Source organism: Melospiza georgiana, chromosome 4 (assembly GCF_028018845.1).
Source record: "Melospiza georgiana isolate bMelGeo1 chromosome 4, bMelGeo1.pri, whole genome shotgun sequence".
NCBI lineage: Eukaryota > Metazoa > Chordata > Aves > Passeriformes > Passerellidae > Melospiza > Melospiza georgiana.
Genome location: NC_080433.1, coordinates 48,261,486 through 48,288,286, shown reverse-complemented (window position 1 = coordinate 48,288,286; position 26,801 = coordinate 48,261,486). Strand labels below are relative to the sequence as shown.

General features: G+C 41.1%; 1 protein-coding gene across 3 annotated transcripts in view; it reads left to right on the top strand.

Annotated features, from left to right (window-relative positions):
• The window catches only part of TBC1D30 (TBC1 domain family member 30), a 52,420-nt gene that overhangs the window by 1,341 nt on the left and 24,278 nt on the right, over positions 1 to 26,801 (top strand). For 2 of the 3 annotated variants that reach the window (XM_058022022.1, XM_058022021.1), the window contains exon 1: positions 20,982 to 21,270. In XM_058022022.1, the coding sequence (XP_057878005.1) occupies positions 21,111 to 21,270 (160 nt within the window). In that variant the 5' untranslated portion in view covers positions 20,982 to 21,110. Of the gene's footprint in view, positions 1 to 1,231; positions 1,397 to 20,981; positions 21,271 to 26,801 lie in introns of those variants that run through there. The other variant, XM_058022023.1, reaches the window with a different exon arrangement.

The window sequence follows — 26,801 nt, the reverse complement described above, 5'->3', positions numbered from 1 at the left end:
AAATGCAACTTTTTTTTTCTTTGTTTTTTTTTTTTTTTTTTTTCCTTTCAAATCCATATATCTAGTTTTAAATTACATTGCCTGGCACAGGTGGTTGGGAATTGTATCTGAGCAGCAGATGCTGAAACAGCATAGTGAATATAAAATTCAGTATTTTTTTTCCAGCGGCTCCTTCGTCCTTGCAATCATACTTTTCACTAGCCCATGGCTGATGGTCATTTCAGCCTAGATTTTCCTTTTCTTTAAGCTCTCCAGAATTATTGAAACAGCTTTTCCACATGAGCTGAGCCGTTTACCATCCCACTGACAGTAGCTTTTTTGAATGGGTATATATCTTTCTCATTAGATCAGGTTACTGAAGAATGGATTTTTTTGGATTTATTTTCTTTCCAGGCGTCAGGGGACAGGGGTTGCACTGAAAGTGATAGTTTGAAAAGTTAGCTGCAGGGAGCAGGCAGCTGTGTAGATGCTGGTGCAAGCCGTGCCAGGCTGTTGCAGGGAGGAGCTGGAGAGGTCAGAATGTGATGGGCAAGACCCAGGATTTCACTGGCGGGGGGAGCATCTGAGAACAGAGCAGAGGACTCTGAAAAATGAATGGACTTAAGACATCTCCCCAACAACTCCCTTTTCTGGTCCTGAAGTTCACCTCGGGAGGGGCAACAGGAATATTAGAACTGAGCTGAGACATTTGGATGAACTGAAGGGGTCTGCTGGCGCTATAACTGGCCCATGGGGATAACTGAGGCCATGACAGTCATCTAGCTGCATCTTAGTGGAAAGAATTTCCCACTTAGAGCTTATTCTGGAGTTGCATTTGTAGCTCTGCAGGCAACTTCTTGAACATGTTCCCTTGTCTGTTACAAATGTATATCTTGTCCAGGCAGCTTCTGGAAGGTACTGTATTTAAAATGTATCCCCTGGTTGCACTCATTGATATATTCTATCTGTATCTGTCACGTTGCTAGAAGTTTGTAACAGTATGGTTGTTAAGATTCATGCTCTGTGCAATAAATTGAAGTACTTTTGTTTAAAAGAAAATTAAAGACTTTGGCTCAGATTCTGAAAGTGTTTATAACTGGGAATTACCCCAGTCAATAGAACTTGTCATTTATAGAAAGCTTGTATTTGTAAATGTCTGTGGGGCAAGAGCCTTTGCACTTGTGTCAACTACAATAAGCTGCTTGTGAATCTTTTGGCATGCACTGAAGTTGTTTTCTCTGCTTGTTGGCAGATGTTGATGAATTAACAACTATAAAACGAGAACTGAATTACAGAATTTCCGTTCAATCGGCAAAGTTGCTCCGTCTCCTGAAGCAGAAGGACAGGCTTGTACAAAAAGTCCAGAAGAACTGCGACATTGTCACAGCTTGTTTACAGGCAGTTTCCCAGAAACGCTGTAAGTACTCTCTGTGTACTTGTGTAAATAGTTTGTTTCATTACTGTGGGCAGTGTTTCATTTAAGCCCTCACACTTAATTTAAAGTCAAGAGGCCAGGCTGTGCTATTCCTTAGTTATGACTGACTCCTAATGATGTCAGTTTTACCTGGAAACAGACAAAGTGCAACTAGCTCAGCTGGGTAAGCTGCTGTAGCCTCAGCTGTTAATTCTGTGTAACTCTTTTCTACCAAGTTGATCCAAGGTGAAGAGTATTAGCAAAAACAAACCTACTTCTCTCAAAGCCTTTTATCAGCATCTGTGTTTTGGGGGTTTTTGAAACATTGTGTGGGAAAGAGAAGAAATCATGTTCTTTAATTGTTTAGCCTTTTCCCCCTGCACAGTAAAACCTTTTTATTTGACTTGGCAAAGTTGTCATCTTAAGATAGACTGAAGTGCTTTTTGGTAGCTCTTCTAAAGTAAAACTTCATGTAACGTCATATGTAAGAATAAATAGAAATTATGCCTTTGGAAAGGATGTGTGAAAATAACCTAATGTTCCATCTTATTTTTTCATTAACATGCAGCGTGACAGGTACAGAAATGTTCAGGTACAGTAAATAAAGCATGGTCTTTTCATAAAAATGTCTGTAGGAACTTTGAGGTGCATGTAAAGACTTTGTTGAAACAATTTTACTGTAGTGGCATGTGCTAATGTAGTCAAGGTCAGAGCTTGTGCATTAATGTGAAACTTAATTTTTAAGCATTTAAAAGCATTCCTTTGTTTTACTTAAACCTGGCATGAAAGTTTTTGGCTGTCATCTACTGTGTAGGCATATTTCTTCTCAAAAACTCCTTTCTTAACATCAGCTTGATAACCAAGGCCTCCATGCCACCAGTATGGAAGCATATACTATAGTCTCCTTTTAAATGAGACTACTTGAATCCACTACATATTTAGAGGATTTGATTGTAAATTCTGAATGCTTTTTTCCCCACATAGTGGAATCTCTGTATAGAAGTACAACTGTACTTTTCAATTAACCTTAAGTTCACATTCAGCTCTTTGAATGCTACCATTAAGCAATCTATACACACCAATTGCAAACAAGTACTGTGTCATGAAAAGATGGAAATTCTGTCTAACCCTTTTTGATTACTGCTTGACACATTAACTCCTAGTGGTAATTTCAGTTAGTTCAGAAATTACAGGGCTGATAAATTTGATCTCTTGTTTTCTGGCATGTTTTTTATGATGCTGTAATCTGATTCTACAGATAGAAAAAAACTATTTCAAAAATACTATGCTCAAAACCGTGTTCAGTGTCTGAAAGTTGAGGATCTGTGAGTTTTGCAGCTCACACAGGGAGCCATTGACTCTTCAGTCTTAGACCTGTGCTGGCTCTTGGTCTCTGCTGGCCTGGCCCCTGACAGCTTTGGGAGCTTTGGGAGACCACATTGCTGACTTGCTTGTGCTTCAGGGCCACTGACAGCCAGCACAGTGCCTGCAGCACTTGAACCCCAGAGTGAGTAGGGGAAATGTGGGGGAACAGTTCCAGGGACATCTTCATAACTTACTGTGTTTCTCATTATGCTGCCGACCCTTGTCCTTAGCAGGTGATGCTTGTCTTGCATTCAAAAAGGCATTACCATAGAAAATAAAACTCACTGCAGAGTGAAATGCATTTTGGTTGGACACATGAATGCTCATGGCTCTGTTAAAGGAATGATAAATTTTTCTATAGAATATATGATAAAATCAGTACACTCTGTAGTACTTCTGGTTTGTAAGATATATGAATGAAGTGTTTCATTTTAATAATGCTTTTAAAACCTAAATTTAAATAAATTCTCCAGTGAAGAAAATTAGTAAGAAAGAAGTCACAGTGATGGCCTCATGGCAGACATGGCACTTCTTTCTCTTACTCTTGTGATTTTGACTTATTTGGGGTAAGAAAAGGTATACGTTTCTCTGGAAGTACTATGAAATATTTCAAGTCCATATTAGAAACAAGCAGAGTGCTTTATCCACTTAGTTATTTGAGAAAAGCAGAATTCAGTAAAAAACAATGAGGTTTTGCAGCTGTCATCTAAAGAGTATGTGAAAGACATCTCTTGTATTTTATATAGTGACAGCTTGCTTTCATTACTAAATATATTTTGACTGATCAAATTGCAAACCAGAAGTTCCTTGAATCGTAAATTGTGATTGGTTTTAATCAAAACAAACCCAAAAGCCAACAAACAAACAACCCAAACCAAAACCATGTATTATCTATAATTTATTTAGGAATAAAAGGATCTAGCTTAATTGTAAGTCAGTCTGGCTGGAAACAAGCAGGAATGCTTAAATCTGATTCATTATAAAATAAGCTGAAGTTACAGAAACAGAAAGTTCATTAATATTTTCATGTATTTTTAATGAAGAAATAGTTTTAGTAGAAAATTTCCCAAATATATAAATAATTTCTCTGTCATAGCTGTGTTGCTATGGTGGTGCTGTGTATATAGTAACTATAATACTTTTAAATGGGCCTCATGCTGTATTCAGAAAGACCCTTAGTATTCTTCTTCGTAATACTTGTTTAGAAGCTATGATTAAAGTATTAATCTTCTATTATTTGAGCATTGCTTCTGTATAGAATTTTCTAAGATAACAATAAACATTTGCTTTCTAGTTTTTCTTTTCCCTTTTCTGGTTTGATTTAATGCGGTGCCAGTAGAGGGAGACAGAACGTTTTATTTTGTGCAGAACTAGAGGTGTATCTCTGGTTTTCATAAGGATACAAAAGCCATCAACCTTCCTTAAACATGAAGGGAAGTGCTTTACAAATGTGATCAGGCAAGAATTGGATGAAAAGGTTTAGCACCAGGTTGTCAAATAAATGTTACTCGCAAAGGAAATATTAGTTTTCTTATATGAAATAGATGGAAAACAGTGACAAATAGCTTTTTACTTATAACTGAGATCATTCATTCTCACATGGTTGTCGAAGCTATTCAGCAGCTCCTGACTAAATGAACTGAATGTTTTGGAATCCAAATTGTTTGGAATCCAGAAATTCAGAGGGTTATGCCTCAGAGTGTTAACTGGACAGAAAGGCAGCATGAACTGGCATCATCTGGGCACAGATTTGTCCCCTGAGCACGAACAGTTTCCTGGTGGAAGGCTGGGCTGTGAAGTCTACTCAGTTTCCGAGAACAAGTTACTATCTCTATAGCATTAACTTTTCTCACAGGGTATGGAACATAGAGGAAACTGGGAAAGCATTGCCTGATGTTATTTGCACATTGCATGATTAGGAGGGAACTGAGCAAGATCCCATTACCATGTGTAGCTGGAAAAGTGCAACTTAGACATGCAAAAGTAGTCATACATCTTGATTAAATTTCTGGGTTTTGTCTCCTCATTCCCTTCTCTCAGTCCTACTGCAGTTGTGTCCTGTCCCATCTTAATTTTTTCCCTGCCAAATGCTTTATTAGCTTTTCTTACATGACCCAATCTTTAAATATTGAATTTTTCAGCACTGTCCCATTTCCCCATCCCTGCATCTTGTCTCTCTTGCAGTGTCTACCCAGACTACTCCCTGTCCTTGAGTTTTCTTCACAGTATTCCTTGGTCCCCTTCAGCTGTTCTTCCTTGTCTTTTTCCTGTATGTACTAATTATCTACTTGCCCATTTTCTCTATCCCTCCTCTTCCCTCAACATGGTTACAAAACCAAGCCACAAATTCACAATTTTTAGTTCATAGGATAAAAGTTTGGTTCAAGGTGTGAGAACAACTTGAACACAATATAGTGTAGTAACAGCTAATACTGAGTTGATTGAACTTGAACTTGATAAGGTTCTTAGAGGAGAGGAAAATTTTTCATAATGAAATCAATCAGCTGCTGAAATAATCTCCCCAGGAAAGTGGTGGATTCCTCCATGTTGGATGCTTTTAAGATTTGGCTGGACAGGATGCTGGACCATTTTGCCTAGACCATGCTTTTGTTGAGAAAAGTTGATGATCCCTGAGGTCCCTTCCAACCTGATATTCTGGGATTTGGTGAGTGATTTCACCCTGGATCAGATGTCTTGCAACATGGGACAAGTACTGATGTACATATTAATTACATTAATTGCATTATTACTGATGTAATAATTCATGCATATCGAATTTTGCCTGTGGCTCATCTGTCTCTTCCCACTCACTTCCCTGTAGTTTGGTGTACTGTTGCAGTTGTATAAATATGCTTTAACCTGGAACACCCCACATACTCTGGTTAAATTTTTTTATTTCTTAGGAAGCCTTGAATTGTTCAGTGAATATTGCTGCTGTGGCAGTTTAGTGGAGGTGGGCTGGGCACTGGTTAGCAAGGATTTTCTGATCCATTCTGTGTCGTGTGCTGGTTTGCCAAGAGTGAGGTAATGGAGCAGTTAGGAAAGGAGATAACCTGTATTTGGTGATGCTGGAGCTTGGCTCAGTGGGGATGGTAGCTGTGCTTGCTCCATCAGCTGCACTGGGCTACTGGGCAGCAGTTCTGTAGATCTGGATGGCGAAGTTCACCTGCTGGTCCCTTGGGATGGGCATGCACAAGGCAAAATGGCTTTAGACCTAAGTGTGCTCTTAACTGACTTGTTCACTGTTACCCAGAATTATGAATAAATTGTGTAATTTTTGAAAATATTGCAAAAAAGCCCTTCAAAAGAGCCACCTAAAGTGATGAATATAGTATTAAGTGCCATTTGACTAAGATACTTCATTCTGCTTCAGCCAGCAGAGATTCTGGAAAATCTGAAAACTTATTCAATTGCAATTGGAGCCTGGGCTGAGAAGGATTACTTTTCTTTTAACATTAGGCTTGGAGGAGAAGAACTGCAAACTTTCTGCAACATTCATTGCTGTGCATCAGGGCATTAAGAAATGTTTCAATAAGTAGGTGTGTGTCATGTTTAGTATTTGCTAAAATAAATTAGATTGTGTGTTTTTAGTATCTGTTAGAGTAGGAGAGAGCTTGAGTGTTGTCAAACATAATAACAACTGTGTGGAGCACAGACTGACAACTAATCACTAACAGAATAACCCTGAGGAGTTTTTAGGCAGTGAATTCCATGGTTACTTTCTTTTGATGAGAATATCATCTTGGAACTGGTGTTTGAGCAGCACAGTTGGGATGCTGGGCCTTGGGGAGTACTTTAACAGAGGAGCAAGTTCTGGTGTAGCACTGTGTCCCATCCCTCTCACAGGATATTCTTCTAGGGAGCTGTCAACGTAGTGCCCAGATTTAAAGTGCAGTTGTGCTGCTGGTGGAATGTGAACACAGAGGGTGATCTTGCACAAAATGAATTTTGATGTCTTTGATCACTTGACGTTCAGCAGCATTGGTAACCCCGTCGTAGGCGGAGAGATGGCCCCGCAGCAGTGTCTCCAGGCACCTCTTCAGGATGAGCTGTGCTAGCCTCAGAATGCTGACTGGTGTGTGACTCAACAGAAGCCCTTGTCGGGCTAATTAAAAATACTTAAACTGACTGCCATCTTCTCTTGCTGTGAAAACAAAGCTGTAATGTCAATTCTAAATTGGCAAACTGTGCAGTCAGTTTCATTACAAACCTGGCAAATTGTGCGATTGTGCAGATTTGATACCTCTCAGAGGCCACTTTGAGGCTAATTTAAGTTTCTTAACTCCTAAGGTGAAGTAAAGTTTCTTTACTTTTCTGCTGTTGAAAAGATAATTTTTTTTCTTTCTTTTTTCCTTGAAAGAAAGAGGCTAGATTTGCTGTCTAATTTGGTCATATACCAACTGAGAAGTTCTTGTGGTCTATGTCACTGCAGAACATCAGATTCAAAAGGTGGCAAGAACTAAGTGCTTGGAGTGTTACAGAACATGGAATCCTCACTTTTGAGGGAAATTCTGCTTTAAGGATACAGCAACTAAAATATCTTGTTCCAGCATGAAATAAAACACCCACTCACAGGAGTCAATTGCTTATGAAGCAAAATTCTGAAAGTTTGCATTTCAAACTAAAATGCTTTGTTCAGATGCCTTTTCATTTCATATTATGTAATGAGCTATTTTTAAATAAGATAAGATGTTTAATCCCAAAAAGAGTAAAAATCATGCTTTTAGCATTTGGAAATCTATTTTTGTCAAAGATGACATTTTGCTGTGAAGGACTTTGCTTTCCAAAAACTGATATTTTATGTGAGACCTTTCCATTAAGGTGGTTTCAACCAACTATATTACAGAGATTCTCCTGAGAACATTCTGCAGCTCACTCCCTGGCTGCTCAGCACTGGGATTGCCAGGCTGCTTAGGGAGCTGAGGAGCCCACATGCATTCCTAAGCCATATGTTTTCCTTCTGAGTCTGTAGGGGAACGTTATATGAATCTTTACTTTTCTGTCTCACATACTTTCCTAACTGCTTTGTCCCTAACTCTCACCTCTGAAGTATCTTATGTCTACTAAAAGGACCTCCCAGCTTCCTCAGAACAAATACCGTCTCATAATTGGCTAAAATTGAAGCAATTCTTGAAAATGGCTTTTATTATGGCCTCCTTCAGCTATATTCTTCAGGATTTAACTAAGCAAACTCTCCTGATGGCTGCTTTGACTAGTGTCAGGAGACAGAGGTAAGACTGCCTTGTTAAAAGCCCTGGGAGTCTGTTTCAAGTGACTCTGGGCTGTGCTCAGTATCAGCACAGGGGATAAGGCTTCACCTGACTGGCACTTTTTTCTTTAAGTGTCATTCTAGTGCTGCTGTTGTTAGGGAATTGGCTGCATTCAGAGCTGGGGTCTCTGCTGCTGGGAAAATCCTGGGGACAGTGTGGAGCCTGCTGACTAAGAGATCATTATGTCCTTGAGGAAGGTGCTGCCTTCTGGCTCACTGCTGCCAGTCATTTTCCACTTCAGTGAGCTGCTGTGTCTGGAGGGGTGAGATTTTCCTTGGAAAGGGAGATGCCAGGGCTTCAGGGCTAGGTGAAAGCTGAGGAAAATGAGCAGCTGACCTCAGGGCACTTGTCTCTGAGAAGAGAGAGCCCGTTCACTTCTGCCTGTTGAGCATCAATCTTGTCCCCAGATGTGCTTCACACAGAAACAGGTGGCTGCTCTGAGACACACCCTTCACCCACAGCAGTGTGGTGAGACCTGGGAGACCCTGCTCAACCAGCTGTGCTGTCCCCCTTCTGTACAAGCTGTGGGCCCTGTGAGATGAATAGCCATGCTCCTGCAGCCTTCCATCCCACCCCACTTTGAGTGCCTGCCCTGGGAGGTGGCAGACATCTGGGGTGAAGGTGTAGTGGGCTAAATTGGCCTGTCTGAGGTGTGTTGTGTAGGTGTGTCCTGTAGCTGGCCTCTAAAATGAAAGGTGCACCCTGGAATGGCCAGCTGAGATGGTGAGAAAATCAGCCACTGATTATCTAACTACAAATAGTTGTCATCCCTCCCTCCCTCCCTCCCTAATAAATAGTTCAGCAGTATTTTTTTTTAATGATGTAGAAACTTGATGGGATAGTAACAGCTGGATGTGGTTGCAACATAGAAAAATATTTTGCAGAATAAATATTTCATTGTTTATCATGGAACTGAACAGTAAATTCAGTAAATCATTCTGTAAGCAATAATCTGGCTGCTTAATCTAGGCCCAGTTTGCAATAGAAAATGCAGATTGTTTGGTATAGGGATGTACAGATCACTGTCCTGCAGCATTTGGTGTAGGATGTTGTAACTGTCCTTTGTCAGTGTCCTAGCAGCTGTGACAGCAATGAAATTGGTTGAGTTAGTGCTACACCAGAGGTTGTGTTTATTTTGGGAATGCATACAACTTGGAGGCTGACTGCTTAGCTGCTGCTCCATATTTTTCTGTATAACAGCAATTCTGTTGCTGTTGCAAAGTCACAGCTAACCTCACAGGATTAGCTTTGTAATGCATGTAGAATTTTGACTCCACTGAATTTCACTTTTCATAACAGCTGTGCCATGAGACGTTGATGTATTAGAGAGTGCTTGTTATATAAAATACTTCCTGAGTATTAGAAATAGGGATTAATGCAACAGATTATTGTGTGTGGAGCTTTTTGGATTGCTTATCAAGCAATACTTGTAGTATTTCTATACTAATTTGCCTGGAAAAAGTGGTTCTCAAACCAGTGATCTCTTATTTCTCTGGTACTGCAGTGACTTTGGGAGGTGGGATTTGATTACCTCAAATTGAGCAGGCATGCTGGAGGAAGGATGCTGCTGTTTGGAGACAACGAACTCAGAACAGCCTGTTCTCTGTCTACAGTCCCTGTCAGTCAGTCATGGCAGTAGAAATAACTGGCAGCCACTGCTGTTCCCTCTGCTTATTTGCAGCTATTCAGATGGATACCTGATCAATGGTAAAGTTTTGTTAGTCCAATAGTTCCCTGAAAAACTGGAAAAGCTTTTATTCAGTCACTCAGGGATTGTTGTGATTAAATGAGATGAGGGGCCAATTTCCACATAGGTTCAGGAAGAGTGTGAAGCTGCTCATCCTGCTGCAGCCCAGGAGCTGCATATCTGCCCTGGGGCAGGGCAAGTGCTGGCCATGGGGCAGGAGTGGCCCAGGGCCCAGCTGAGCAAAGGGCTCAGCCTGCAGGTCTGTGTGCTGAAGTGTTTGTGTGCTTTGTGTGATGCACGTTATCAGCATCCAGGCTATAACCCAGCAGTTCATTGCACTAACTGCTGGCAATTTGCAAGGAAGCTGTTCCACAACCCATGGTGCCAAAGGCCACATGGGAAGCAGTGATGTGTGAGAAATGCACCTGGGTATATTCATATTTCACAAATCTTTACAGTTCTGAGCTGATGGTAGATCTGCTCTAATACCTGCAGGTAGTGAGCCACAGCATCTGTGCCAAATGTTGGACAATCAAGATGTAAGGGTTTGTGTGTATAAGCTCACAGCAGGGGTGGCTGTGTGAGCTGCATAACTGTAATATCATATCATTTCAGTCTCTAATCTTTTTCTGACAAGCTTTTGGATGTGGAAGCAGCCTGAGAGAAAAAATTCTCTTAGATTGTATGCATAGTCTTTCACACTTAGCTAGCTGAGCACTGCTTTCTTTTATTCTGCTGGAGGTTACAGTGCTGTAAAAGAAACTATTATGTTCTTTTTCCTACTGAAATGTTCTTTTCTAAAACAAACAAACAAACAAAAAAAAACACCAAAAAACCAACCCCAAACATTGTGATCTTATAGGAGGGTTAATGGGGCTTCAGTGAAAACACCCAACAGGATCTATGGCCTTTAAGTAACACAGATGCATTTAATCTCCAAGTGCAACACGCTAAACATTCTTTGGTCACATTAGCCTTTGAAGAAAAGATTTCCTGGATACTGAAGATCAAATGGAGGATAACAGCTGCTTGGGATAATTAGTGCTAGGAATAGACTGATTTATGGAGCATCAGGCAGTGCCAGCAGCTATGTTTCTGCAGCTTTGAGGTAGCTTGGTGTTTAAAAACAAGATGATAGAAAAGTGGGCTGTGGCACTTAGTCTGTTTGGATCAATAGTCCTGCTTATAATTCTGCACTGGAGGAGCTCTGAAGGAAGAGTTAAATGTGAATCTCAGATTTTTAAAATGGTTTTCTCCTTGAAGCTGTTAATAACCTGAATCTGATTTACTGAGCAGTAAATGAGTGCTCCTCACATAGCCTTGAAATTTGCCAGAGAAATCAAATCTATGTTCCATCTCCAGATTAGATCATCTTACTTACAAGCCTACTTACAATTTATCTTTTTCTTAGTAAAATTTGGAACCTTTTTGCTATGTTTTGTCAGCAGTGAAACAGCTTCTAAATTTAGTTTCCTATAAATTATTAGTAACTTGCTAAAATCAGAGAACCTGGTTCTGATCAACATGTTTTCTTTGCCATCCATACAATACATATGGCCAAATACAGACCATGAGCAGTTTTCGGTTCTTGGGCTGGATTAGGCATCATTAATAGCTAACATTTTATTTGTGTGTGTGTGTTTGCGTGGTTTTCGTTGTTTGTTTGGGTTTTGGGGTTTTTCCCCAACATGTTATTGTTAATTTCTAGTCTTATCCAATGCTCATGGCAGAAATAGCTATTGGACCTTAGATCCTGAAGGAAAAATAATTATATGGTGCAACTAAAGAAAGTCAGAGTGGGGAGGTAATCAATGTACAGATATTTTTTAAAATGTATATTAATCTGAAAAGCTAAATATTACTGATATTTATAGTATTATCTAGAGAGGTCTAGAAGTCAGGTACCTATTGAGCTGGACAAACTAGATATCACTGGACAGATAGACAGTATGAGACTCTTTGAAAAACAAACTTAATGAGACAAGACTACTTGAAGGCTGGCAGAAAAAGCACATGTTTAAAGAAATGATGTGAGTTGTCCTGAGCTATGCAGTAGTAAGTAAATAGTCAGAGCTTTGCTGTTAGCCAAAAACTCATGCTTGTGTGGTGGTGGACATGCTCAAAATCAATTTTAATGGCTCTAGGCTTCAGTACTAAATGAGCCTTTGATTAATCCTAAACACATCCAATTCAATAAACTTGCCCTGTAAGAGTAAGTTATGAACTGAAGTTTTGTCATTTAGCTATTAAGTCTAAAATCTTTGAGTAGTAATATTGTTGGAACTATTTTCTCCTCTTCATCTCACAAACTTCATTAAAGAAACTCTGTGTCAAACTTGCTTAACTGGCTAATGTGTGTGCTGTTTTTTTTGAAAGTGGAGGCGGTGGTTTGAGGTTCCTTTGCTTTGCTAGCTGCTTTGTTTCCAGCACTTGGAGAGTATGCTCTGTGAAGCTACAGCCCACTTGGGAGATGAAGAGAGTTGGTGGTCTGGAGGACTTGGGTTTGCAGTAGCTTCACATACATGCATAGTTTCTTTATGGAACTAGTGGCTTCTACAAATGGGAATCACTGCATACATGATCAAAACCCTGGAGTGGTGGTGCAGGCCTTGCTATTGCCTGGTCAAGGTTTGTGGTTCCAAGAGCTCTATGGTGCTTTTATGAGCTTGCCCAGTAGTCAGCACCATTCCCCTCTCCAGCTCCAGAGAGGGTCATGTTCCTGTTCCTGTGGGGGCCGTGTGTGCTGGGAGAGAGGATCCGTGCTGGAAGCTGGACTCTTACCCTCGGGCAGTGCAGGACAGCCTGGCTCTTTGCTACATGTCTCATTAAAACCTTCCATGGGCTGAGCCTAGTGTTTGCTGCATGTCCTTAGCATTACTGCAAATAACTATGAGTCAGTGTATAAAACTTTTATGTGTAAATCTGGTCCATTTCTGTAATTATTCCTGGCCCAAAGGAAAGGGATTTCACCATTAGTAATTTTTTAACTTCGGCAATTAATTTTTAATCTAAAATATTTCCAAGTGTTTTATTTGTGGATAAATCTTGTCATGGGGATACAGGATCATTTTGCTTTTTTCATTATGTTGGGCAGATAAAAATCCTGCTGTTTCTGAAATAGCAGTTCAGATCAATGAGACTGGTGATTCACACTATAAAATTCAATTTGTATGCTAGGTGTTAAGCAAATAATCAGATTCTAATAAAGGAAGAGAAGTTCCATTTTAGATCTGGGACCTGCTATGACTTCCATTTTTCTGCAATATTATCTTAAACATAACTACAAATCATATCTGTCAGAATTCTTTTTTTCATGTATTGCATTAGTTTTTCTGCTGAGTTGATGACTTATTTTTTTAAATTACCATGCGGCATTTAAGCAGGATTCTGGAGTGTGAGTATTGGCCAACATGTGCATTTACTTCATATTGTTTAGCAAGGTTAGGAAACATTTTTTAACTTTTAAAATCATACTTTTCAGCAGTATTTTTTTATTACATAGGCCTGTTCAACAATTTTACTTCTTAATATATGCCTTACCAAAATGATGTTTTGAATTTCTTTTGTAGATTCAAATAATTTCTCTGACAAAAAGAAGGTCATTTGCTCTCTGAAACCTCACTTCCATTCATTACTTCATATTTAATTAAAAAGTGTTCTCTCTATATTTTATCGACCATGTCAGCATTGCTATGACTTTTATTCCAGTTGTTAACTCTAGAATTTATGCTGCTGGTTACTGCAGCAGTTAAAATATATTGTTACTTTTACAGTGCTTGCATGACACATCTTTTAGCTTGCTCACAAGATGCAACTATCTGCTATAGCTTTACTTCTATAGTTGGCACGTGAAGGCAATAAGCAAAATAAATTGATTCTCCCCCTCCTTTTATTTTCTTTATCACTGTTCCTCAAGCGGCAATTATAACTTCAGAGTTTATTTGTGCATTTGAACCAAATTTAAAAAATATATTAAGAAACCTAGATGCTGTTGTTGACTTACAGACACACAGCCAATATTTCAACATGGAGGTATCAATCCAATTATCTATCATTTTTCTCTCCTTAGGAGCTTGTTAGAAGCATTTGGAACATAGTATTTGGAAACTTCTGCAAGCTGCTTTTTTTGTTGGGTGTACTTTACTCCTTTTGGAAGACAACATATATATGAACAAAGAATTAAACATAAAGTGGACTTCAGCATTGGATTAATCACCTGTTTCAGTGTTTGTACATATGTTTTCATGGATGCTAGTGTGTGTGCTTTCCTCATGGTGATTGTAGATCTAGTCTGTCTTCCTCTTGTTGCTTTCATATCCAAAACTCTTCGCAACCTACTTTTTTCTCTGTTTCTCTTTTCTCTCTGTCCCATCCTTATAATAATTTCTTACTTAGTATACAAGCTTGGCTCCTGCCTCCTACCTCCATCCCACATGTGTTTTAAAACAAGTACATTTTCAATTTCCCCTCACGATGACATTTTGTTATAGATGTTTCACCATATTGAACATGTTGATTAAAACCTGATCTCTTAGCACTCTCTTTGACCTTGTGCATTTATGGTGTGTCCCTTGGAGCTCATGTCTGCCATGAAGGCCATAGAAACAATAGCAGCTCTTATGTTTAGAATATTGTGGACTATGCTTTTCAATCTCACCTGATTGTTGACCTGTACTTCTCTGTCTGCTAATGTGTTTGCTAATGTGTTTTCTCTTCCTTTTTTTTTTTCTTTTTTTTTTTGAAGCAGGCAGCCTGGGGTTTTGTTGTACTTGTGCAGTACCTATAGCAACAGTGCTGGAGCCCAGAATTGGGATTTGGGATTTACAGGCACTGCAGTGAATACAAGTAGCTTCAATAGTATATCAGGCATACTCAGTTTGTTGTTCACTATTATTGGCATAATAAGGTAAACAACTGCTGTCTTGTGATCAAGCAAAATTAGTCAAAGCTCCTTTTTGTTTCCCGTGTAGATAGTTGTGAGTTAAATCTGTGCCTTGTTCTTTCAGTGTAGCTGTTGAACCATATGTTAAAAGTTTCCACATCACATCCGTTTTGTAATGTCAGTAAGGTTTTAGGGTTTTTTTCTGAAATATTTGAGGTGCCTGTGGTCTGTGCTGCATTATGTTTAAAAAACATGAGTCAGTTTCTACTTTTTTGGAATTCTTTCAGTTCTCTCCTTTTAAGCTCTGGGAACAGTCCATTCCCAGTGAATGGGAATGGGCCTGGAGTGAAATAAGCCACCCTTTGTACCCAGCCCATTGGCATTAGTTGCTGTCACTTGTGTGCTCGGAGTTGCTGAATTATCAGCAAATTTAAATTCTTCTATTCTCAAAATTAGTTTGACCTAGGAACTCCAGGCACTACAGAATACAAGCTTATTAATGGTGTGGTAGTGAGAGATGGTGACATAGGAGAGTTAATAATTTGTGAAGTAAAGTCTTTGAATATTAATATATTCAGTGTTAACTTGATGTGATTATGTTGTAGACAGGTTTAAGAAAATCTTCTGGCTTATTGCTGAGGGGTTTTTTGAACAACTCAGGGAAAACAGGAGCTTTTTGCTCTACTGGATCAAGTACAGATCTGGGAGATGGGTTTGTGCAGTTCTGCTGTTGCTGCCTGTAGCTCTGGTACTATACAGATGTTAAGTCTTTCTGCATGTCCCTCATTCATTTGCACAGTTATGTATCTACCAATGGAAAGAGGTTATGAGTAGATTCAGAGGGATTACAGGCACATCTGTATGTCTGTTTTAGCAACCTGCAATGCTTTTGAAGGCTTTCATATACTCACCTACACAATCCAATTGCATAAGCATCTTGTGCTACTCTATGAACAACCAAGGGATTGAGGGACTGCAGTCAGCCTTACCTGCACTGATTCACTGCCTTGGAATGTGGTGCCTCCCTAGATGGGAAACTGGTCATTGCAGCTCCATACCATTCTGCTGTAAACTGCTTTCACAATTGATTTGCAGATGTATTATATTTTCAAGTGCTTTCACTAATGCTGGAAAACTGTGGCATACTTTTCAGGGTGTATCTGCCAGAAATTTCAAGAAGCAATATGACTATGAACATTATTCAACTTGAAAATACACTTACTAGATGCAACTGTCCATCATTCCCAAAAAATAAATTATAACCTACACTTGTGTGCTAGCTCTATTCAGGGGACCTTCTTGTCTGCTCTCATCAATCCTGTCCTAGTGCATGCAAGTGTGTAGTACAGGAGGGAAGAGTGGATAATGTGTATGGGAAGAAAAGGGAGAATTAGGTAAAAAATCCCCAAATCCCACAACTAAAGATCATAACAAAGAATCTTGAGTCTGAAGTTCTGAATCCTGATTGTGATGGCTGAAGGATCATGTAGTGTATATGCAGTTGTGAGCGTCTTGTAGATGAATTTCCTGTTGAAAGATATATACCATACTAAGCAGTACTATTTAAATTATTGTCTCTAGATTAGTCCTCAATAGATATGGCTAAACAACATGCAAGCAATATTCTTTTTCAGATATCCTACCTGTAAAGAAGAGAATTTCCTAGCTTCTCTGCCATAAGTCACCAAGAACAAGTGTGCTGTTTTAGGGCTTCCTTAAAAAGAAGGCTGTATTAAAGTGTAATTACCATGCTCTCAGTTTTGGAAGGGGAAGTAAGTAATAAGGTTAGGTGCCTGAAGTTTAAAGGAAGTGGAAACATTTGACTAGCTGCATGCTTTCTTAGACTAAATAATATAAATTTTGTTCTCTGTTCCTGGAAATCATAGATGTTATTTCCTCTCCATTGTGTAGTTTATATTTTTGCTGAATACCTTTGCAGACAAGGATTTGCTCTGCAGCTTTTGTCTGTGATATTTAATATAGGATATAGCGAGGTCTTGACCTCTTTTGTGATATTTGTGTACAAAGTCATACAGATGATGACTAATGCAATGAAAAGTTGTAAAATATTACAGCTGTATTGATGAGAATGTAGTGTGTGAACACCCTGAACCATTTTCCTGAGCCATTTATCCTGTTTTCAACTAGTGTGTAGAATTAACCTTCTCTAGGCACAAATACAGTAGCAAAAATTAGTTTTTGTGTTTTTTCTGGAACCATCCTTTGTGCGTTAAAGACAATCCTGGATTACTCGTCTGGCAACAGAAACCAGCTTGCTGGCAGAAGGGAATCTGTTAGTCCATAATCATGTTTCTCCTTCTGCATGGCACAAATCTCTGCATAGGCAGGTGCTCCTGCAGCAGTGATGCAAACAGATACACAAAGCAGTGCCACAGGCTCTGTGCTTGGTGTTCCCCAGGGTAGGTGCAGGGAGCTGGAGGATCCCAGCACACACTCCCTGCACTCTGAGGAAGCACATCAGTACCAGGGGCTGTGGGCAGAGCAGTATGGGCCCTGCAGGAGGGGATGCTCCCTTGCAGGCCCAGGTGGGAGGAGTGCTGGGCTCTGCCACCCCACAGGCTTCTGTGTTCAAGGGAACTTCTGTGCTGATGCTGTAGCATTGCTGTAGCCCCTGTGCCCCTGTGGTGTCAAGGACCCAACAAGCCAGAAACCTCTTTTCAAGCTGTCAGAGGTGGCTCCATCTTGTGTGTTGGAGGAGTGTAAAACTCCAGGTGGGTTGTGCTTGTTTTTAGGCTTTCAGGATCAAGCAGAAGGAAGCAGGGCTGGTTTTTTTCAGAGGGGATGTTTAATAATAGAACATGCATAGACTGGGTAGGATAGGAATTTTGTGCCCCAGTGGGGGAGATGGTTTAATGGGCTAAATGTATTTAAAATAGTTTTGCCTTCTGGGAGAATCTCAGACTGGTTTACCTTTTCTTGTCTCTAATGTGGACGTATTTCATTCTGTTTGTTTTCTCTTGTATACTGTCATTTGAAAGTGAAATATTTTTTTCTTTTGAGCCTCATGGTGAACTACAATACATGTCAAAACATATGTTGGTATATTTGCTAGCTTCTGTCGAGCTGTTTGAAACCCTGTGGTAATAGAGTTACATTTTGTGGATACATTTTTTGGGCTCTTTAAAGTAGTATATTGAGTTCTGGGACTTGGCAGATTTGATCAATATAATAGGTTTTCCCTTGTGGTTGCAATACGTTTTTCCCCCTCATCCTATTGATATATATTTCTTTTTGATATTTGCTGTATCATCAGCTGCTGGAGTGCTGCTGTTTAAGTGTAATTTCCAAAATCCTCTTGGATGAATCATATTACAGTATTATCATACAATATATTTACTCTATTTTTTCATGGGTACATGTAATTTTAAGTATTTTTGCTCACATTGGTATAGAGAATTGTGGCAAATAAGCTTTCTTCCCAGACTTTGACTGTTTTACTGGGATGTTGTGAGGCAAATCAGAATTAAGAGAGGTCTCTACAATTTTCTGTGAAATAAAGGGGAGGATGTGGAGTTCATGAAATGAACAGTGACCCAGCTGAAGATATCTTGCCATTTTTAGTATTTTAATTACATTCAGTCTTCTTAGCACACATCAGAAGAGAAGTGGTGAATTGTGCCTTCTAGTAATCCCGGGCTTGGGCAGTTAAAGCTCCATGCAAACAAATAGATTCTTTAAAAGTAGATTGCTCTGTGGCCCCATTTCTGCTGGCTGTCCTTCTGTTCCTGCCACTGCCCCATCTGTTTGTACTCATTGTCACTTTCTGGCAGCCCGTGTTTTACCTCATTGTCCCAGTGCAGACACAAGTGGGCTAAAGAATGGAGAGGTTTAAGGTAAATGGAGTTGGTCAAAACCTGGCATTGACCTTGGGACCGACCACCCTTTGATTGCAACAAAGGAACAAGCATACACATAGTATTTTTAATTCTGGCCTTAAAATGGCATGTGTGGCAGATGGTGGTAAGGCTGTAAAGAGGTACCGAATGAGGAGGTAAGGTTTTTCACTAAGTGACTCTTTTGTGTCAGAGGGAATACACGAACTACAGAGGGAGGAAAAAAAGCAAAGTCCCAGGTTAATTATTACAAAATACTGGAGATGAAATATCTTGCCTAGCCAAAAGTTTTTGATTTTTTTTTTCCCCTCAAAATCCTTTCTGAATGTCATCTGTCTTGTGAGTAAATGCAGATGAGGGCTTGTGGACATGACCAGACTTCCATGCACTAGTGGATCAAATTAGATGCATGATGGTTGGCATGTCCTGCCACAGGCAGATTAGAGGCTTTGCCTGATCAGTGATTAAAACCCAGCGCCATCCACTTTTCTAGAGGCCAGGTTCTAGCCCTGAAGATATGTATATGTATGCTTAATGGGAGGCTTATCCCCCTGCATCTAAAATCCATTTGTACTAATGATCCAGTGAGTCATCAAACCTATTAGCATGGCTTGGCTTCTTCATTTTGTCTCCTGAAGTTCGATTTTTGCACTTTTTCCTTCAGAATAACATTGTATTAATTGGCTGGCATACGGGAAAGCTCCTTAATGGTGTGCTTGGAAGTATCTCTGTGCCCAGTCACAGTATGATTGTCCTCATTGTTTACAGTTTACTTGTAGAGACAAGATGACAAGTAGGAGAAATAGCAATGATGGGAATACTGAATTCTCATTTTGAGAGCTGGTTATCTTCATCAGCTAAATATTGATATCTTTCTTAGACCTGATTTTTAATTGTTTAAAAATTGGAGGTGACACAGTTTAGTGTGATGACTGATTCCCACTGTCTGGATAATGAGTGGTTTCTGAAATTTTGGTTATGGCTTCCAAGACTGGGCAACAGTGTGTGGTGTTGGATTAGTTAGTCTTGAAATGATCCAAGAAAGATGTGGTGCTATTTGCAAAAGGCGCTCAAGCAAGAGGAGAATAATATTACAGAGATAATATGGCTATTTCTGTATTTAAATGTTGCTGTTACAGTCCCATTGGTACAATCTGTACACCTAGGGAGACTAATTGATTTCAAATTTGATGCTTTAACCACTAAATCATCATCTCCAGCTGGCACTGAAATAAAGTGATTTGCATCATCTACATCAGCAGGGAAGTGTCACCTTTGTTAAAAAAAGAACCACCGACACACAGACTTAATTATCTATTCAGAGTGCAAGCTAACAGCTCAAATGTAGTGACTTTTCTCCAAAACCCAAGCAGATATTTAAAGAGGCATGATCAAAATCACACTTCTCTGAAAGCTGAACAGTGGCTTCTAAAAATAGTTATAACTGATTTTAAAAAGAGGCTTGATTCTGTGTTTTATATTGTGTGTCTTTTATATAATTAGCTTTACTGCTAATCCATTGCCAGTTTTCTCTCTTCATAATGTGACTGAGGAACAGAACTTTTTAATAAAGGAGAAAAACGTTTCAAAGCTACAGTTGTTGGCAGGTAGACTGAGACTTCTGGTAGTTTGGCCTTTGAGCCTGACTAATGTAGTGTGATAAATCTGCTCTCCTTCCACAAAAATGCTGAGTGGTTTAGGTTATAAAAACTACCATTATTTCAAATGTTTTTCCTTCTTGTCAATCAAACCTCTAGTTTGAGAATCTCTGAAACCCTTTTAAGATGCTCTTAGGCCAAATTGCACTGGAAAATGCATCTAATAAAATGCTTTTGAATAGCTTCTTTTAACTATTTAGTGCCTGGCGTGTTACCTGTGAGTGCAGTTGCAATGTAGATTCATGGAAAAGGCTGGTTTTTTAGCTGAGGATTTTTGTGGTTTGTGCAGAGGATGTTCCAGGTCTCTTCGCTGGTGGGTGAAAAACTGAAGCTGTGCAGCATGCTTGCTTGTGCTGCTGCTGGGGCTGTCGCTGAGAGGACCCCAGCCTGCCCTGGCACCGACATGCTGTTAAACTCTTTGCTCTCCCCCTGCTCCGTGGTCTGATAGCGCTGGTCAGACTCCTTCCCAGGACAGCTTTTTGAAAAAGGCAGCAGGATTATCTATATATGTCCAGCTGCAGGCCCGAGTACCAGGTGAGAAGACCCTTTGGGGGATATTTAGCTCGTTTCATTCTCGGCAGAAATGTCAGTATTGCCCCTGTTAGCAGGCATCAAGCGCGCCGTGTCCGCATTGCCCGTGTCGGGCGGTGTCCGCGCAGCCCGGGGCTTGTGCAGCTGTCCCGAAGCCCCTTGGCACAGCGGAGCTCCACCACTGCCCCCGGGGCTCCCTTCATTTCTAACCAGAGCTACTGCTCCCCTCGCCCGCTGCATTCCAGGTGGTGCTGGAGGAGGAGGAGGAGGAGAGGCTGCTGGTTTATTCAGGCAGTGATGCTAGTGTTGTGGGCGGGAACAGCTTTTTTTTTTTTTTTTTTTCCCCTTTTTGTCTTTCTCCTCTCCTTGTCCTCCCTCTGCTCTCCGGCACTGGGACTTGGCAGTCTGCAGTGCGGGTCCCCGCACGCCATGCCCCCCAGCCCGCCGCCCTAGGGCTTGCCCCGGGCACCATGCGGCAGGACAGGCTCACGGGCTCGCTGCGGCGCGGGGGGCGATGCCTGAAGCGGCAGAGCTCGGGCGGCGGCGTGGGCACCATCCTCAGCAATGTGCTCAAGAAGCGCAGCTGCATCTCCCGGACCGCGCCGCGCCTGCTGTGCACCTTGGAGCCAGGTACCCGCGCCGCCCGGCCGAGGCTGCGGCTGCCGCCCCGTAAGCGGCTTAGCGGGGCGGGGGGAGCCGCCGGGGCCTCGGGGTCGGCTCGGAGAGGAGGAGGCGGCCGGCGGGCCATGAGGGCCGCGGGTAGGCGCGGGGGGCAGCGCCCGGGGGCGGCCCCGGCCCGCGGCAGGCTCGCCTCTCCGGCCGCCGCTGCGGCAGCCCCGGCGGGGCCCGGCCGGCGCGGGGCGCCGCGGTCGCGGCCTGGGGCCGGCGGCGGGTCCGGAGCGCGGGGCTCCCGCCCGGGCTGCGCCGGCCCGGGGCTCGGAGCGGGGCCTGCGAGGCGGCCCCGGGCTGGGGAGCGGCCGAGGCTCCGCGGCGGGTGCGAGGCGGCCCCGGCGGGGAGCGGGGCCGGGCCCCGGCGGGAGGCCGGGCTTGGCGGGGCCCTGCGGGCAGGCAGCGCGGTGCCCCTGCCCCGGGGGGCTCCTCCTGCTCCTGTCCCGCCCGGCCCGCCATCCCCGCTCCGCTCTCCCCATCTCCTGGTCCTTTCCTTGCTCCTCCCGCCCGGCGCCGCCGCCTCGCAGCGCTTTTGTGTCGTCTGTCCCCAGTGCCTTTCTCCCTCGTCTCCTCTCTCCCGGGCTCGGCGACCCAGCTTTGTGTCAGTCCCTCCCCGAAGTCTCCTCGCAGCCTCCCCAGACCTTTCCTGATAAACCTGCTACCTCTTGACCTGCCGGAGACCCCTCCTCCCGCCCAGCCTTTGTCTGCGGTAGGGTGTTGTCTAAATTTGCAACCATGCCTATACCAAGGGGAAGGCATCAGCTCTGCAGCTATGTTTTCTAGATCCCCATTCAGTATCAAAATCTTTTAAGAACTGGATGGTCAGCAAACGACGTGTGTTTACTCGCGGGAGGGAGGCTCTCAACAGAAGTACAGATGGGTGATCATGAGTGAGTGCTAGATTCTAGTTGCCTGCCATCAAAATTTTGGATTTTTTAAAAAATGAAATATCAAGAAATTTAAATTCAATTTACCGTGTTAGAGCTGTCACTTGTAGCTAAAACGTTGTGGATCTGTTGCCTAATTTTAGGCATTTACAAAGCATGCAAGCCAGAGATCTACTGAAACATGGAGCACTACATGGAAATAAATGAAGATCAGTTTCCCATTGTATTAGCTGTGTGTGCATCAAGCACACAATGCTCACTGCCTCTGTGTTTGAGATGGGTTTCAGAAGCTGTTATTAATAAGGTCTCAGATACATTTTGGTAGATTTCTGGGGTTGCTGTTTTCAAGGAGATTTCTTGAATTGTAATTCTCAAAGACCCCTGCTCCAACAGCAGCCTGATATTATCCCAGGTAATGACGTTATCTGGATAATGACATTCATGTATTTACACTCACACAAAGACCAGGGGATGTGATTGGGTGTAACTATGAATGCCACGGTCCTAAAAATCCCCCTGGTTTGGGGTTTCCATATTGTTCACATGTAGGTAAAGACAATAACCCCATTCAGGATACATGTTTTCATAGAGTGGTGGAGATGGGACAGCTAATGAACCCTTTAAAAATAAGCTGGATGAAATATTCTTCAGATTTACTTAATGTCTTTGTTAGCTGTCTGTATTGTGAAGTTTTTCTAGACTGGAGGTTTTAGATGTGCTTTGATACATCTCAGTGAGCTCTGGCTCCTGGTAGGAGTGGTTTCATACAGAGTTAGTCAGGATGTTACTTTTAGAGATAAATTGCAAGGCTAAGAATCTTCCTGAAACATCAAGCAGCATAGTTTGCGTTGACACTTCTCTTTCCTTGAGCATGGGCTCCTGCTGCACACAAATCTGCTTTAGGCCTTTTTCCTTGTTTATTTTTGATAAAATATTTATTTGCATTCTGTGGGAGAGGTTTCAACAGCTGTGAAGTACAGCTGAGAACCCATAGTGCTACTTTGCAAGTTTAAAGCTACATCTGTATAGCTCACAGACATGCATCAAAACACATCACCTTCCTACACTTTCTTCTGGTTTGATATTGCTGAAAAAAAATTCCCAGATTTTGCCCTATTCTTTTGTTTACTGTTGCTGGGGGTGCACTGGGAATTTGTTTCTGTCACCCAGGTACTTGGCTGCCAGTATTTTTCTCTTCTCTTGTGGCTCTTTGTGTGGTTCCATGCTACATTTTGGTTATGCAGAGGAAGACTGAGGGTTTGGGAATCCTAGGAATATAATCTTCCCTCTTACAGCCTTTTCTTGTCAGGAGTTATTGTGTATTTTACACAGGAAAGGACTGTGGTTGGGGGGGGGGGTTATATTTTCCTTATTTTAAATCCTTTTATTTTTTTATAACTTTTCTGCAGTGGTTTCTGGTGACAGGCTTGGAAGGGCATTGAACAGAGCTTATTTTGGCATTCCCCTACCTTTCAGAAATTTGTTGTCAAGCATGTACCTTTGTGTGTCCTTGTATTCATGGAGCTAATAATTCCAGAGTGTTCCCAGCATATTCCTGCTGTTATTAGTTAATGTGCTTCTCAGACATGAAGAATAAGTTGAAAGTGTGTGGAGGTGATATTTAATATGTCAAATGACACTATAGCCTGGCTGATTTGATGTGAACGGGCTGAGTTGTACTGACAACACTTAAAGTAAGAACTACTGCTCTATGTGTGGTGCATCTAGGCCAGACTGTCCCTGCCAAGGAGCTGGGAGGAAAAGTTCTCTTAAAGCCTGAAGGGGTGTTTTTTTGCAAAAAGCATATGTTTATGTAAGGGAGAGGAATGTGACCCAAAGATGGAGGATTGTTAGACATGGGAAAATCCAGTGAAAATAGGTGCAGGCATGCAGTAGGGTTGAATGGGTGTGGGGTACTGAGGGGGAAGAAACTATTGGGGAATCTAATGGATTTTATGGTTTATGGAGAGAAGACAACTGAATAAAAAAAGGGGAATGATGGAGAAAGGAAGGATTAGGAAACCAAGAGAGGCTGAGTTAGGGATAGGCATTAGTTTCCTTGAAGCTCTGAAGCTCAGGGACAAGTTCCTTGAGCAGAGTGCAGAAACTGCATGTAGCAAGATGATTCTTGTGCCAGAAGTAAGTAATGGGCAAAGAGATGCTGCTCCTGTTTTGCTGGTTACCTTCCTTGCTCTCTCTGTATGGTTGCAGCTTTTTTTACATGCTTACTTGCTGTATTTTTTATTAAGCAATGTTGTAATTTTTTGATTTTAGGAAATATAAATTCTTTAAAATGGATGGGAATGAAGAACAATTTGTATATGCTCTGAGGTTTATTCCCCATGGTTGTTCCCCTCCCCTCCCCCAAAATTGTCACATAATTTGATTTGGAAAGTACTTCTAATGGAGAAAAAATAAGGGGACACAGATTCTGTGGCTTTTACAAGAGGTTGTCATGTAACCAACCAAGCAGTTCCTCACCATGCTGAAGAGAGTGTGCTGCATAGTCTGGTGTTACCATGTGATGCAATTCTCATTTGCAGTAATTTTCACACCTGTCTTAATTGTTTGCTGTGATTTAATTAACTTTAGTAGATGGGTGATCTTGTTTCAGTCTCATTTTATCAAGGGTCTCATTTGAAGGGTCTCATTTCAGTCTCAGGAGGGATATGTACTTTGACTGTAGTGTGAGCTCTCTGGTCATGATGCTTATGTAATTATAGATAGATTTTTCCTTGCTCTGAGCTTTTATTTTGCTGTACTTGATCTTTTGAAGACCTGGAAGTATCTGCTTGTGTCTTTCTTAGGAAGATTCTAAAACAGACAGAAAAGTTGTTACTGGGACCTTTTAAGTCTTAGAAAACTGTGAGTAATTAATATCTGGCTGCTGGGTTGAGATGAATACATGGTTATTTTGGAAGGCTATTGGTTCTTTGCTGCAAGGTAGTGTTAGATAATGTGTCAGCATTTGTTACTTTAACAAAAGGAGTTCTCGGTCATGATGTATTTTTGTATCTATTAGGGTTCTACATGATTTACTTTTTTTTGCTTGAGAATGAAGTTCACATTTTCCAATTTCAGCAAACGTGATACAATTTAATCTTAGGTTGTTGCCGTTGTTACATTGCTTTGAATTATTATGAAAAGATTTATCTATTAGGAGCCCCTGCCGAGTGCCATTGCGCCATGGGAAGGAATACTAATAAACAGTTACTTCCAGGAATAGCTATTAATCCTTCCATGTTTTTTCAAGACATATCTATTATGGTTAGAAGTCTTTATTTTTCTAAGTCTGACAAGCATGTCTTTTAGATCTGAAGCAGGGAAACAAGGGCACTAATCCCCAGGTCTCAGTGATGCAATTCTAAAACGCTAAAATTTTAAACAGTGCTGGAGTTTGTGTGATTTTTTCTTTGTTTCTATTCACTCAACCCCAACAAAGAAAAAAAAAGGCATGGAGAAAAAGCTTTTGTCTTTAAGTATATAATTATCAGGTAGTAAGGTTAAAATTACTTACCACTTCAGTATGCAAATGCTCAAAGGCATTTTACATTCCGTAAATAGCAAATGCCACTACAGTTGGGTTTTCTGTCACACTTGTAGGTTTAGACCTCCAAAGAACTGGGTATTACTGGTGAGTTGATTAGCATGGATGTTAAATACTTAAAACCTTGCAGGATTATAATCAGTTTGGGTTTTCTGTGTGTGTGTATGTATGTGTGTGTATGTATATATATATATTTCTATGTTAAAACTGATTGGCTTCGTATCCTGGAAAGATGAGAAGCTATGCATAACATAATTGTAAATATGGAACAATTGTGTTAAATTGTGTAGGGAAAATAAAAGAGGGCTTCATCCTTCATGCCAGCCGATGGGAGGGAGGGAATGTGATCTGTGCTGTGTTCAGCACCTGAGGTGTGGACAGCGGCATTTGAAGGATCGAGGAATTGTACGCTCAAAGTGTGGGATGGAAAGCAAATTAAACATTTTACTGTTGATCATGTTCTGGCATACTCCAGTGCCATGTTGGGATCCACTTGAGATTCTGGTATTTTATGTAATATTGCATGAACAATTACTAGGCCTGCTTCATAACAAGTAAAATAGTTTGCTCATATGGCCAAAATAAAATCTAAGCTTAAATAACAGTACTACCAAATGTGTGTTATGGTCTGAGGAATTTGAAAAAAAAAAAATATTCTTGACAGTAAAATAATTTTCACACACCAAACTTATAAATTAGTTTTGATTGACCTAATGTCAAGAAGCTGGCATAGATGAAAAGAAACTCTCTGTGCATGTGTACTTTTCTGTGGATGCATATGACAGTTTGCAGTGTACTAGTATAGTTTGTAGACCAGTGAACTATATGAATATTAGTGAAATAAGTTGTGCCAGGCTACATCATTAAAGAGAACATTACTGCATTTTAAAAGCATTTTGTCCGTGTACTTCTTACCACGTTCCTTGAATCTACTGTGAAGATAAAATTCACCAAAACAGGTTGAAATGTAGTTGTTAAAATAGGAAGATAAAATTTTGTGTTCTTGTTTTAACTGTGGGATTTTTGTGTTTGGGGTTTTTTCGCTTCTTTTTGTCTTC